Source organism: Heliconius melpomene, chromosome 21 (assembly GCF_056956725.1).
Source record: "Heliconius melpomene rosina isolate 202511_hmr_F chromosome 21, ASM5695672v1, whole genome shotgun sequence".
Taxonomy (NCBI): Eukaryota; Metazoa; Arthropoda; class Insecta; order Lepidoptera; family Nymphalidae; genus Heliconius; species Heliconius melpomene.
The window spans coordinates 3756128-3770664 of NC_140409.1; the positions used below are offsets into that span (position 1 = coordinate 3756128).

General features: G+C 31.5%; 1 protein-coding gene and 1 long non-coding RNA gene across 2 annotated transcripts in view; one reads left to right on the forward strand and one right to left on the reverse strand.

The window, feature by feature from the left end:
• The window catches only part of LOC146526888 (uncharacterized), a 210024-nt gene that overhangs the window by 56309 nt on the left and 139178 nt on the right, over nucleotides 1–14537 (reverse strand). The window lies entirely within an intron of this gene.
• LOC146526889 (adenylate cyclase type 6) overlaps nucleotides 1–14537 on the forward strand; it is a 176806-nt gene that overhangs the window by 29285 nt on the left and 132984 nt on the right. The window contains exon 2 of the mRNA XM_085206495.1: nucleotides 8516–8974. Within this exon, the coding sequence (XP_085062621.1) occupies nucleotides 8873–8974 (102 nt within the window). The 5' untranslated portion in view covers nucleotides 8516–8872. The remainder of the gene's footprint in view (nucleotides 1–8515; nucleotides 8975–14537) is intronic.

Here is a 14537-nt window from a genome sequence, read left to right on the forward strand (position 1 = left end):
AGCTTACGGGTAGTGCGAATTGGTAGAAATCGTCGGGTAACGAAATACCAAACGTTGTAGGCTGGATAACGAATAATGCACATTTAAATTATTTTTTGTAAATAGTAAATATTACTATTATAAAAAAAATCGATCAAGTGCGAGTCGGACTCGCCTTTCGAGGGTTCCGTACCCATTTTATGATTGTAGGTCAACGAGAAGTACAATTTTTAAACGGTTATAAGCGTAAATTTGAGGGCTACGTTATGATTATAATTTTAAATAAATTGAATTTGAGGCTTTATCTGTGTCATACCTATAAATTTTGAATATTCGTTCTTATTTTTCTTCATTTGTAGGTACTATAGGTTTTGACTACGCGACGTATTTCGTATAAAATGTGGAAAAAAGAAGTATAAACGCTCGTATCTTTTAATTGCGTTGATTTTGAATTTAATTTTTTTCTGTGCTTCGAGACTTTGTAGTATTCTCATAAAATATTTGATATTATGTCATTACATTAGATTGTAGAGACCTACGCGCGATCTTGAATAGGATAGTCAGACTGACATACAGACAGACAGCCGGACAGCAAAGTAATCCTATTGTACTATTTTATATAAATCCTAATTGAATCCTATTTTTACATAAATCCAAATAACCAAGACACAAACAATACTTGCAACAAAATTATCAAAGCTTAAACGTAAAGCTTGTCATAATCTGTTATTAAAGTGACGAAGGACGATATTCAGAGGTCAGGTCAGGTAGATTAGGGTGAGTATGGGTAAATAATACAAATTATAGAAGGGTTCTACCTGTACATAAAGGTTCGCACGTAATTAATTCTATGTGTAAGGCAATATCAAAATTATAATATACTCCTAATTAGGTAGTAAGTTTACTAAGTTGTTCTAGCTTGATTTATATTGTATTGTATTATAATAACAATTGATACCGTTGTTGTGATTGGGAAAAATTATTTAGGTACAGCTTACGCGGGAGTAAATTACTTTAATTGCTTTAACCCGTAAATACGTTTAAAATATACGAGGTGTAGCCGTTCAACGGAATAACACAAATACATGTATAAATAATAGATAGGTAATAAGAAATTAGACACTCGTGGCGCAGGAGCAAAAGCGTGCAATTAACCTGTGTGCAGTAAATGTATGACTTGTGAGTTCGATTTCCACTGGAATGAAATATTTAATATTTCATCAGAATTTTCAAAAAATTAATACTTTCTTATTTATAATATATTTTATAACAATACTATTATTATACGAAGTGCGCTGCAAACATATTTTAGACTAAAAACACAATTCAGTTTATTAAACAAATTATGGCACAGTAGCCGCGGGCGGGTTGCTAGTTAAATAAAGTAGTCTCTATGGCAGTAAAATTCTAATTTGGAAAATGAGGTCGAAAGTCTTAGTGCCTACGGCAAATCATATGATGAATTAGTGAATTACCGACGGCATTAGGTTGTTTATATTGTTTTAAAATAAATAAAATATATACAAAAAGTTATTTATTTATTTATTTTATTCTTTATTACACCAACTTAAACATAAAAAAGATACAAGATAAAACTAATGAAAAAGTTGTCTTGTCTTAAAATTTTGTATAAAATTAAATGCTGTAGTAGGTGCCTACATGTATGTAGCTCGATCGATCGGAGTTTCAATTTAAAAAAATAAAATATGAATATTTTTTCCTTACAACTATACATCCATGAGTACAGTTATGAAAGTTGGCAGAACGTGAGAACTAGAAGAAGTATCCTGTAGAGTTTTGATTCATACAAAAAGTTTTGCAGCAAATGAAGACTAGGAAGCTTAAATTTTACCGTGGTCAAGAGACCATAGATCTGAATGTTTGATATTAATTTCAGTGTGATAATCGCGCGTGATCTCAAAATAAATGAGCTTGACAGATGGACAAACGGACAACAAAATGATCCTATAAAGGTTCCCTTTTAACTTTTTGTGGTACCTACGGAACCCTAAAAATAATTATTTACAAGCATTTAATTATTACACCGAAAACATTAATTATTATAAAACACAATTTGTATAAAAGAATCCCACGGGATTACACCGTCCTAAATCAATAACGTGAGTACGTTTTCAATTAAAGCAAAAATTTCAATTATACTCCCACAATATTTGTATGTATATATGTATACACTGGCGCGCCCCGCCTCGTTTACGAAGCATTGCTTTGTTTCATTCAGAAGATCATTTGTTTTGCTAGTATGTATGTTTATCTGCCACCGCCAAGGTCGATGAGGCCCTCGTGGCACAAGTGTGTGACTGTAACGCGATGCTTATGGGTTCGATACTCACTCGGGGGAATTTATTCATATTTTCATTTCTGCTCTGGCACCAACACGTCGAAAAATTCTGCGGAAAGTCAAGAATGGAGTATCTTAACACTAGGTTCTCTCCGCCTACCCTGCTGAATATAGCGGGAGATTAGAGCGTGAAGCTGATTTATTTTATTTTTATCAAGGTCGATCTAACAAACTGAAACTGAAACACGAGGTTGATCAGTCTCTAAAAGTACTTTCACATCTTCATGAAAGACGAAGGCCGAGAATGTTTAGCTTTGTGGCTTTTACAGTAATTTGGTATTACAGTTGTTGTGCTATAGTGTAATGGCTAGTAGGTGTTTTTGTTTTAACAATCGTTTAGTGATAAGTGATTTATTGCTATTTTATACTCGTAAAGTTTATATATTCAGAATATCTTTAGTTTCATTTTACGTGATATCCGGCTTGGGGAGAGTGAACTCAGAGTTAAGACACTGGTTGCCAATGATATAAATAATATTTTACTCTTGCACTTTATGCCATCAAAAATAATAAAATATTTATGTAGATATATAATATACTCTTTTATTTATAATATTACAGTTTATGTTATTATTCATTTTTAAAATCTTAATAAAGTGTTTTGCTTAAATTTCTTTTCATTAGGAAGTGAAACCGACAATAATTTAAAAACAATAAATATAAATAATACGTATTTTAAATATTAATCTATTTTATTAAGTTCTTAAAGTAAGATATACCTAAGAAATAAATAGCAAAAAAAAACCGAAACTCAAAAGCAATAAAAACTTAAAAGATAACAAAAACAAGCCGAATATTATTGTTGTTTATTTTTATTTTCGCAAAATATTTATGTTTTCCTCAAAACATAGTGCATAAGCACTAAACGTGCTACTTTGTTGCCGTTTTCACGAGAAAAATAACTAATTAATTTGTAACAACTTAATCAACTCGAAATTTATAGAACTTCGTTAGAAATTAGATCGAAAACTTTACTAAATGTTAGTTCTATTTTTGTACCTTGAATCCTTATAATTCTGCATTTATTGCCTATTTTTAATTTGCACGCTTTGAATTTATATAGATTTTTTAAAATTAATTTTTAGAATGAACATTTTAAACGTGCGTGAGGCTTCAGTTACCACAGAAGGCGTTATTTATTTTTCATATTTAAGTATAATATTGGCATAGCGTCTAACTATAAACACAACGGTTGTGAGTTCGATTCCCAGCTGGCGATAAACCATGAGAACACTAATTAAATGAGTGTTTATGTAAAATACATAAACCAAAATAAATAAAGCTTAAAACTATTATTTACTAAGTAATATGAAATGATGGTTGAATTTAAGCTTAAATCACCGAACGAATTGAACCGAAATTATAATGTAATATAGAGATAAGTACTTGTTGCTCATGAAAGGGTTTTTGGAAATCAATCCCGTAAAGGGATGAATATCTTATTCACATTTCTGTTTGGAGCGGTCGGCCTTGTCTCTGTAAATAGTAACTATGTCTGTCTTTTTGTCACATATGTAATGTGATTTTTATTTTAGTACTAGCGATCGCGAAATATTGTACGAAATTTAATTTGGGAAGCAATCCTGGTATTACAGATAAATTTGTTTGATGGTAATCTATTTATGTTGAAATTTATTTTTACTTGCGTTAGGTTAGCAGGAGGGCTTTTGTCTAAACTAAACAGACCGAAAATCAAATAATATTTTAAATATAATTGTCCGAAATGGAAGCCATAGTGCATAGCATATCTATAAAGATTTTATTGGAACAGATAGAGACCTGTTCCACTCATTTAGAGTTGTGCCAATTAGTTTACTTTCACGTCAACACGTATTATTAATAAGCTGATATCATTTCAAGTAATTTACAACCGTACGAGGTATTATTGATATTATCAAAAAGATATCGATTATATTATTATCGGCTTGTAAATAATCGATTTTTATCTATTCGTTATAAAACAATACATTAAGTAGTATCTGTTAACAATATTCGTAGAAAATTATTATTATTTCATAGCAAGTAGATATAATAGTGGAATTTTTATATCCCATAACAAAGTGGATGAGAACTTATTTCTTTGTTTTATGTTGTGTACTATAGTCGTATATTAATTGATGGCGAAGCCGTAAATAGTAAATATGCCGTTATTGTGGTCTCTTTATTCTCTTACACATTTATGACCAGTTAGAACTTCGATCTGACGCCGGTCTAGTTTTCATTTTAATGATTAAGTAGAAGGGTACAATTATACTGTACTTTTTTCAAAACAATTATGTAACTACTGAAATCTATTAAAAAAACAGGTAAAGGATTTTTTTTTCATTTGACGATGGATAATCATAATTAGAAACATTGGAAACTCATGTTTAATAAATGTATTAATAATAATTATGTTGTACTCATCCAATTGAGGAAGGCAGACCCTGGTAATAGCCGGGATTAATGCCAGGAAGAAGAAGAAGAAGTTGAACTCATCCAATTATCATATAATTTTGTACACATATATATCTATTCTTAGAGGTACAAAAAAGGACAGAGGATACTTTTTATTAACAAAAGAAACAAAAAATAAATATTTTGGCTATAAAATAAAAATAAGTAAATAATAGAAATAAATAAATAAGTATAATATAAAAATAAATAAATATCAAAATATGATATTTCATAATAAAATAAAGGAGGATGATTAAAAAAGCTTCAACAAAGCTATTCTGGCTTGCACAGAGATAAATGACATTATTTAGTAACTAGTCGTCGCCCGCAACTTTGTTTAAGTGGTCGTTAATGAGCCAAAGTACAAAGGACACTTTTTACCCGCTTTTGAAAAATCGCAATTATAAACCAAATTACGCACACAATCTCACAATCTTCATCCACATTTTAATTTCTGTATTTGTGAATTCTAGAAGGATATTATTATTTCTATATAGGTTAGTATTAGTCGTCGTATTCTTGGGAGCTGAGTGCGCTTCGTTAGTATATATTTCTTTTTAGCAAGAGTTCTATATCAAGAGGAATTTCAGGCACCCACGGCGTTTTTAGACAAGACTTTTGTTAATGTCGATGTTTTTATTATTTAACGTTTCTCTCTATTCTCTATATCTATATATATAAAATCGAAAGGTCACTCACTCATCACGAAATCTCAGAAACTACATGTGCTAGGAATCTCAAATTTTGCATAGGAGTTACTTATAGGACGTAGGTGCTCGCTAAGACGAGAATTTGCAATATTCGACTTCTAAGGGGTTGTTTTTGGGGTTGAAACTTCGTTACTACAAATTCTAGGAGTCTCAAATTTTGCATGGACGTCACTTATAGGACGTAAGTACTCATGGAGACAGAAATTAATAATAACGTAAATCACGCGGGCGAAGCCGCGGGCGGGCCACTAGTTTAATATATGCACAAAAAAGTAGAAAGACCTATTTTTGTATGTTTCAGTAAATCTATTTGGTACTTATATATAGCAAGAAGCCCATGCATTTAATATAAGTTTATTAACGAGTACAATAAACATCTGACTTAAAATTATTTGTGCTTGCCGTGGGTAATTATCCAGATCCAGAGGAACAATTATTCCTCATCTCATTTGGTTATGTCCGGTACGACGGTTTCGTCTATACTTTGTCAGTTCATTAGCCAGGAACAGTAAGAGTTTCATAAGTTTTATCAAGTAAATAAATATCTTCAATATACCTATAATCTACTTTGTAAAAAATACCATTATTGACAAAATGTCACGGCAATTTGAATGTAAATTTCCTAACATGGCGTCAATTTTGGATTAAGGAGGCACAAAATGCTTTTACGTATTCGTTGGTGAATTTTTTATTTGTATTAGAGCCATTTTGTGAGCAATTTAGTCTAAATTGGGAAAGCTTTCGCACGAAGCATGTCGAGTGTTTACATATATCTAAAGGTGGAACTCGTTTAAGATCTCCATCATCCTTTCGATTCAGTTTGAGAACTTGGATTGCAGTATAATATTTAATTTTAATTTTTTGTTCCCCTGAATTCCCTGCAATATGCGGGGTGAAGTGAAGTTAATAAAAATATATCTAGGGCTTATATTATACTAGCGGACGCGCGCAGCTTCGCTTGCTTATTTAGGGGTGAATTCTTAAAAACCACGGAACATGTGTTCAATGAAATATTTTTAAGAGTCTAAATTTCAAATTTTATAATAATCGGTGGCGTTTTAAAGATGTTTCCATACAAACTTTCAACCACTTATTTGCACCCTTATGGAGAGAATTCTAGAAAACGATGAAACACGTATTCAATTAAATGCTTTTAAAAATCTAAATTTCAAATTTCATAAAAATCGGTGCCGATTTAAATTTTTTTCCATACAAACTTTCAACCCCTATTTCTCCCCTTTAGGGTTAAAATTTTTCAAAATCCCTTCTTAGTGGATGTCCAGATTACGAAAGTAAACATCTGTCCAAATTTCACGTTTCTCCCATCAGCGGTTACGTCTGTGCGTGCGTCTTACCTCAGTCAGTGAGGACAAGTCCTTTTATATATATAGATTCTGTATCTAAGAATAAACGTTTAAGCATTCCACTTTAGGAATTTATTATAAATAAATATATAAATCGACTGTATCTAATCTATTAATACAAAAATAGAATTAATTATATGTATCTTTCAAAGTTAAGTATTTATAAAAGCATATTATAAATATGTATTAGCATTAGCCATCAGTTCCGTATCATCAAAGGAAATATCTCCAATACTTAAGATACCAACTCGGCGTGGTGGTATGACAGACTACAATGTTTTTACATTAGGATCGATTACTTGAGATTTAGAGGTTTCTCACGTTCTTATATTTGAATAAATTTATTGCTTTCTTGCTATTGTATTCAGAGAAAATGTATGTATATTGATTTTTAACATGTATCTAAATTTATAATATACGTATCAGACCTCGTGCGGATTCGCCCGCTTGAACTATACTAATATTTATTTAAGAAAATAAAAATTTTAGTATGTTAATTTTATCCTGTTATGCACTTAATACAATAAAACAAATTACAATTAATACATTTTTATATATTTTACACTCTCGATAATTTAACAAATCCCTTTTTTTGTTACATATCTGTAAAGTAATTACTAAGCTTAGTTCCACAAAAAAAAACTATTATATTTTAATACGTAATTCATCATCGCATCTATCACGGGGACCCTCTTCCACTTTTTCGGAGAAATCAATAGACTTTAAACATAAAAGATGTCCTGCTTTCTCATTCGGTGCGTCATACGAAATTAGAAACGTAAAAACACTTTCCATGTTTGTTTTTATTAAGATTTAAAATTAAGTTAACTTCTTTAAAATTAAATGAGAATATTCATTTAAATTAATAATAATCCCCTGGATTTAGTTATTAATATATAATTATAATATTCAATATTAAAAAACCGAGTAGTTGCGACGGTTGTGAATTTGATTCCCTCTTGGGGAATTATTATTAGTTACAGGATAAATTAAATTCTTTATTAAAATAGACTGTTACAAGCACATTTGAATCAATTACATACTTACAGATACAAAGTGAATCTACAAAAAATACTATGATATCATTATCGAGCAATACTTTTACTTCTCTACCAAGTTAGTCTACTAAAACACAAAAATAAATTAAAAGTCGCTGGAATTGAAACAAATTAAACTATTAATAATTTAAGATCTAATTAAGAGGCCAGTCGTGGCACAGGGCCACAAGTGTGTGATTGTAAACGCCACAGGTTGTGGGTTCGAATCCCGTTCGGGGGAATGAAATATTTACTATTTTATTTCTTCACTCTGGTGTCGAAGCAAAGCGCGCCTCTCCCCACTGCCTGCCGTGCTAATTGCGTGATACAGCGTGAAGCTGTATAATAACCTAAGCTACGACGTGAATTATTTTCTAGAGAGATAAATTATTTTCTAGAGAGATCAACGGAGCGCATAATTGTTATAAGAGATTTACAAAAAAACAGGTGCATATGACAAGGCCTACATCCGTCGCTCAAAGCCTTAGCTTACATGGCTCAAACTCAAAGGGTAGATGTCGCTAACTAGGTTAATACTAGGTTCTACTCGACTACCTTTTACCTATTAAAACATATTTTTTTATTATGAAAATAAAAGCATAAAGAGTAACCATGTCCTTTTTGTTTCAGATTTCGTCGTGTTTTTGTGTTTTAATACAAGTTTGTTTCTCTAAATATGTCCAACCGTTTTTAATTTTTAAATTAAAATGTGTGTGTTTGGTCTCCACTTACGTTGGTTTATGACTTGAAAAAGTTTTATTTTCAATATTTGAGTGTTTTAATATTATAATAGTTGAGTTCAATTTAGTTAATATGTGATTTTTTTAAAAAAAATGGCTTTGACATTTATAAACAACATGACGTCTAAACAAGTGTGCGTAATAGATATAGTGATATAGGGATAGTTTAAAGTGGAGGTAACTTGCGATAGAGACGCATAATGTTAGTTTGAAGTTGTGTGATGAAGAAGAAGCTCAACAACTGAAGATGTCGTTGCCTATGAAGCGTTCGTTCAGCTCAGAGGGCGGGGCCTCCAAGAGAGACTGGAAAATGAGGCTCAGTCTCCGGAGCCGCAGCGGCCATAGCGTGGTAAGTGAAATATTTTTACAAAACTAGTCAACAATTAATTTAAATTCATTAATATATTAATTAATTTAAAAAAATATAGATAGGATAGCAATTTATACTATAACTAGTGGCCTCGCCGCGGCTTCGCCCGCTTGAATTACATGATTATTCATTTAATAAACAGAATTAACTGACAGTCAATTACATGTTGATGTCAATGACTAATTTAATTTACTCGTTCAGAAACAGCTTTAAATGGTAAATTATTGATTTGAGTAAGGATTATAAATTCATCCTTTGTAAAATAGCTGTAATGATTGTGTATTACAAAAATCCCAAATCGAATCGAATAATCCAATATCGAAATCGAATCCAAAATAATTAGTCGAATATCGAATCGAAAATAATTAATTGAGAATCTCCTCCTTGTTTTAAAAGTCAGTTTAAAATACAGATTTATTATAAGTATAGATATGGATTGCTATATATTTGCAGGCAAATTCATGCCTTGAGTTTTCCGTGGTAAACGTAGTGCCTTAACACTAGTTTCCTAGGTTCTCGTGACACAGCGTGAAGTTAAACTAGTAAATACTTACTACTTACATTTAAAAATAAAATCGTATCAGGACAAAAAAAATGTTAATGCCAAAAGTAGTCTCAATAAGATAAATAAAATAACAAAAGTAACGAAAGGAAAACCTCATACAAAAACTCTAAGACGGCTAAAACGCCTCAATCCAATAAGAAAACAGATAAATGATCCCAATACTTTAAGGAAGTGATGTATCCCACGTTACCCATAGCTGAGTGTGGATAGACTTTAGAAAAGAGCTATTTTAAAACCTCGTGTATATGAATAGACGGCGTAGTGGCACAGTTATAGAGTATATGAGTATTTTTAATGATTGTTAGTTCGATTTCCACATTAGAAAATTTTATCAATAATACAAACCCTTTGTTCTTTTGTTCATAATGTAAATTCCATGAATTGCATATTTTAAAGTCATTTCTTTTTGAATGGCTTGCACATTTTATATTTAGCTTTAGTATTTTTTATTCTTATTTACTATTCTTCACCCTGTATCCCGCATATAACAGGGTAGGCAGAGGAAGCCTGGGAACCTAGTGTGAACACTCCGGTTTCACTTCATTCATCCTTTCACTTCATACTTCCGTTTCACACTTTCCGCTGAATTTAAATGAAAAATAAAATAAAATTGAAAATTCTAGAGGCATTGCGATTACATGATCATTTAGCATAGCGTGTTGTTTAACCTGTCTGTCTTATTATCGAGGAAAGAAAGTAAATCGAATAATATAAACTTATATAAATGATAAATTTAATGATACAAAGAAATAGAGTCGAATAAATGGTAATTTTTATAATACTGTATGAAAAGAATACTGAAAATATTTTAACTTTCATTTAATTTGATTCAACTAACTGTATACTACATATTCCTCTTTCCCCTAATATCTAAGTAGCGTAATACAAAACAATTTTGCATATATCACACAGATTACAAGAAGCATCTGTTTAGGGAACATGAGCTGTCGCCTTACCGGATATGAATCCGGATACGACCTCATATATAATATAGAGTGTTCCTTATAATCGTATACCCACTATATCACAGTAGCCATCTTACAATGTAATCTATATATATAAAATCGAAAGGTCACTCACTCATCATGAAATCTCAGAAACTAGATGTGCTAGGAATCTCAAATTTTGCATAGGAGTTATTTATAGGACGTAGGTGCTCGCTAAGACGGGAATTTGTAATATTCGACTTCTAAGGGGTTGTTTTTGGGGTTGAAAGTTTGTATGAAACTTCGTTACTACAAATGCTAGGAGTCTCAAATTTTGCATGGATGTCACTTATAGGACGTAGGTACTCATGGAGACAGAAATTAATAACGTAGTTCACGCAGGCGAAGCCGCGGGCGGGCCGCTAGTATCTATATATATAAAATCGAAAGGTCACTCACTCATCACGAAATCTCAGAAACTACAAGCGCTAGGAATCTCAAATTTTGCATAGGAGTTACTTATAGGATGTAGGTGCTCGCTAAGACGGGAATTAGCAATATTCGACTTCTAAGGGGTTGTCTTTGGGGTCGAAAGTTTGTATGAAACTTCGTTACTACAAATGTTAGGAGTCTCAAATTTTGCATAGACGTCACTAGGACGTAGTCATGAAGACAGAAATTAATAATAACATAGTTCACGCGGGTGTAACCGCGAGCGGGCCGCTAGTATTATATATATATATAAAATCGAAATGTCACTCACTCATCACGAAATCTCAGAAACTACATGTGCTAGGAATCTCAAATTTTGCATAGGAGTTACTTATAGGACGTAGGTGCTCGCTAAGACGGGAATTTGCAATATTCGACTTCTAAGGGGTTGTTTTTGGGGTCGAAAGTTTGTATGAAACTGCGTTACTACAAATGCTAGGATTCTCAAATTTTGCATAGACGTCACTAGGACGTAGTCATGGAGAAATTAATGATAACATAGTTCACGCGGGTGAAACCGCGAGCGGGCCGCTAGTATTATATACATTTGTAGTAAGCCACAGATTGCCTTAACAAGTAAATCAAAAATATATAGTGCTAATCACTAAAATCTATATATATAAAAGGACTTGTCCTCACTGACTGAGGTAAGACGCACGCACAGTCGTAACCGCTGTGCGTGGAAACGTTAAATTTGGACAAAAGTTTACTTTCGTAATCTGGACATCCACTAAGAAGGGATTTTGAAAAATTTCAACCCTAAAGGGGTGAAATAGGGGTTCAAAGTTTGTATGGAAAAAATTTTAAATTGGCACTGATTTTTCTAAAATTTGAAATTTAGATTTTTAAAAGTATTTAATTGAACACGTGTTTCATCATTTTCTAGAATTCTCCCCCTAAGGGTGCAAATAAGGGGTTGAAAGTTTGTATAGGTTTTTTTGAAATCGTCACCAATTTTTATAAAATTTGAAATTCAGACTCTTAAACGTATATAATTAAACATATGTTTCATGGTTTTCTAGAATTCACCCCCTAAGGGTGCAAATAAGGGGTTGAAAGTTTGTATGGAAAAATTCTTAAATCGCCACCGATTTTTATAAAATTTGATATTTAGACTCTTAAAATATTTAATTGAACATGTGTTTCATGGATTTCTAGAATTCACCCCCTAAGGGTGCAAATAAGGGGTTGAAAGTTTGTATGGAAAAATCTTTAAATCGCCACCGATTTTTATAAAATTTGAAATTTAGACTCTTAAAATTATTTCATTGAACATAAGTTTCGTGGTTTATTTTAATTCATCCCCTAGGGGTGTAAATAAGGGGTTGAAAGTTTATATAGAAAAATCTTTAAATCGCCACTGATTTTTATAAAATTTGAAATTGAGACTCTTAAAAATATTTTATTGAACACGTGTTTCAAAGTTTATTAGAATTCACCCCTAAGCAATAAGCAAGCGAAGCTGCGCGCGTCCGCTAGTATAATATATATAGTGATATTAAAAAATCCAGTCAAGTGCGAGTCAGATACTTACTAATTTCAGGATTATAGGTACATGGAAGGTATAAGTCATAAAAGTTGACAAACTTATTTACTTTTTTCATAAAAGGTAGATAAGTTAAAGACAAAATTTAGGAATATGTCAAAATTGATACATTTTAAAATTATCTACAACAAGTATTATTTCTAGAGACACATTATTTTCTAAGAATCACTATTTAGATAAAGTGATAAAGTAAAAAAAATATATGATAAAGTTATATATAATACTACTCAATGAGCGAACTTCAATTGATAAACGATTAAAATAGTGATTTTTGCAGCTGTATATAAACTTTTTGTAACTGAAATGTCTATTTTCACGGGACTATATTTTACTTAACAAAACACAAAAGATTAACATGAGGAAAAAGTCCTATTTAAATGTAGCCTTTCTAACAATGTATATTTACTTATATAATTACTTATGTACATTCAACATTAGCATGTTTACATAAACAATAACAATATCTGTACCAAATTTGTCTGTTACTCCGAGCGCTAAATTCACAATACCGTCGTAGCCATAACCGATTCGTTATACTGTCAGCTTAGATTGAACTACATTCAATTATATTTAACTGTGATTGATCTACGTATTGACATTTACTGATCATTTCCAGAAACAATATGTTGGAGAAGCTTCAGGGTATGGCGAGATAGGATACTTTTTAGCGCTACTGAAGTAAAATACTGAGAAAATTTATTAGTTTCAATTAACCAATGTCAGTTGGCGCTCCAAATTGATATATGCGGAAGATTTACAATATTAAACGTAATCTTAATTTCTTTAAATAACAATCCATACTTATGTAATGTAAAATAATCTGAGAACTAGAAAAAATTTCTTTAAAAATGATGAAAATAATAATTTCCGCAAGATAAACATAACGTTGAAAATGAATTGATACTATCTACACGCACAGGCCGAAATTAAAGATTTTATCAAATAAGTTTCAATTTGGTTTTTATTTGTTGAATATATTACTATTACAGATTTACTGATAAAAATGAGCTTATTAGGTACTTATTTATTGTAGTACTCAAAATAATATTAATAGCTGTTGACGATTTTTGTTGCAAAATAGATGGATTAAAATTGCTATCCATTTTTTAACCAAGTGTATAAATCTTTCCAAGGATCCCTAAATTGAAAATTTTACCAATTTCCAAATTTCCCAATTCCCAAATTATGATTTTTTTATTGTATTTCATTTCCTCGAGTAGCGATTGAACCCACAACCGTCGCGTTACAGTCACACCCTTGTGCCGCTGTGCCACTACGGCCTTCCATTAGAGATAAATATGTACGAGTATATGCACTCGCGAACTTTTTTTTTCATATTTTTAATAAATACGATTTTGTAATACTATTACAATTATTTGGATCTGTCTGTTAAGGGTTACCAATCAATTTTTTTTAAATTACTTTTTCGGTTTAACTATCATACTGACGAGCATCATATTTTTTAAATCAATTTTTAGCTTTCTATATTAAATTCGAGTATTCATTTCTAGTCATTAAAAGTTTCAAAAGAACGAAAAATTAGCGTTACATTTCTAGCTCAGTAAATTCAATGTTCTATTTTAATTTGACCAGTTGTAAACACGTAGTATGTGTTCATTGAAACGTGTATGCGAAACGGTAAAACTGGCCGCAACGAGCTTTCAGGAGAGATGCAAGAACTACTTCGTGAAGTGGAACTATTCGGTGTAACGAGATTTAGTCAGGCACGTTCAAATGGATTTTTCAGTTCTCTGAGGGAAACAATTAGTGTTAGACGATAATCGTTAAATGTGATTTAATATATTGAGGTCAATCGTGGCGCAGCGCAGGGGCCTAAAGTGTGAGTGTAAGCGCAACTGGTTGTGGATTCGATTCTCACTCGAGGAAATGAAATATTTAATATTTTCACTTGGACTCAATGCCTCCAAAATTAGAAGTGTGACATTAGGCTTCTTAACATTAGGTCCCAGGTTCCTACTGCCTCTTTGCTATGTGCGGGATAAAACGTGAAAC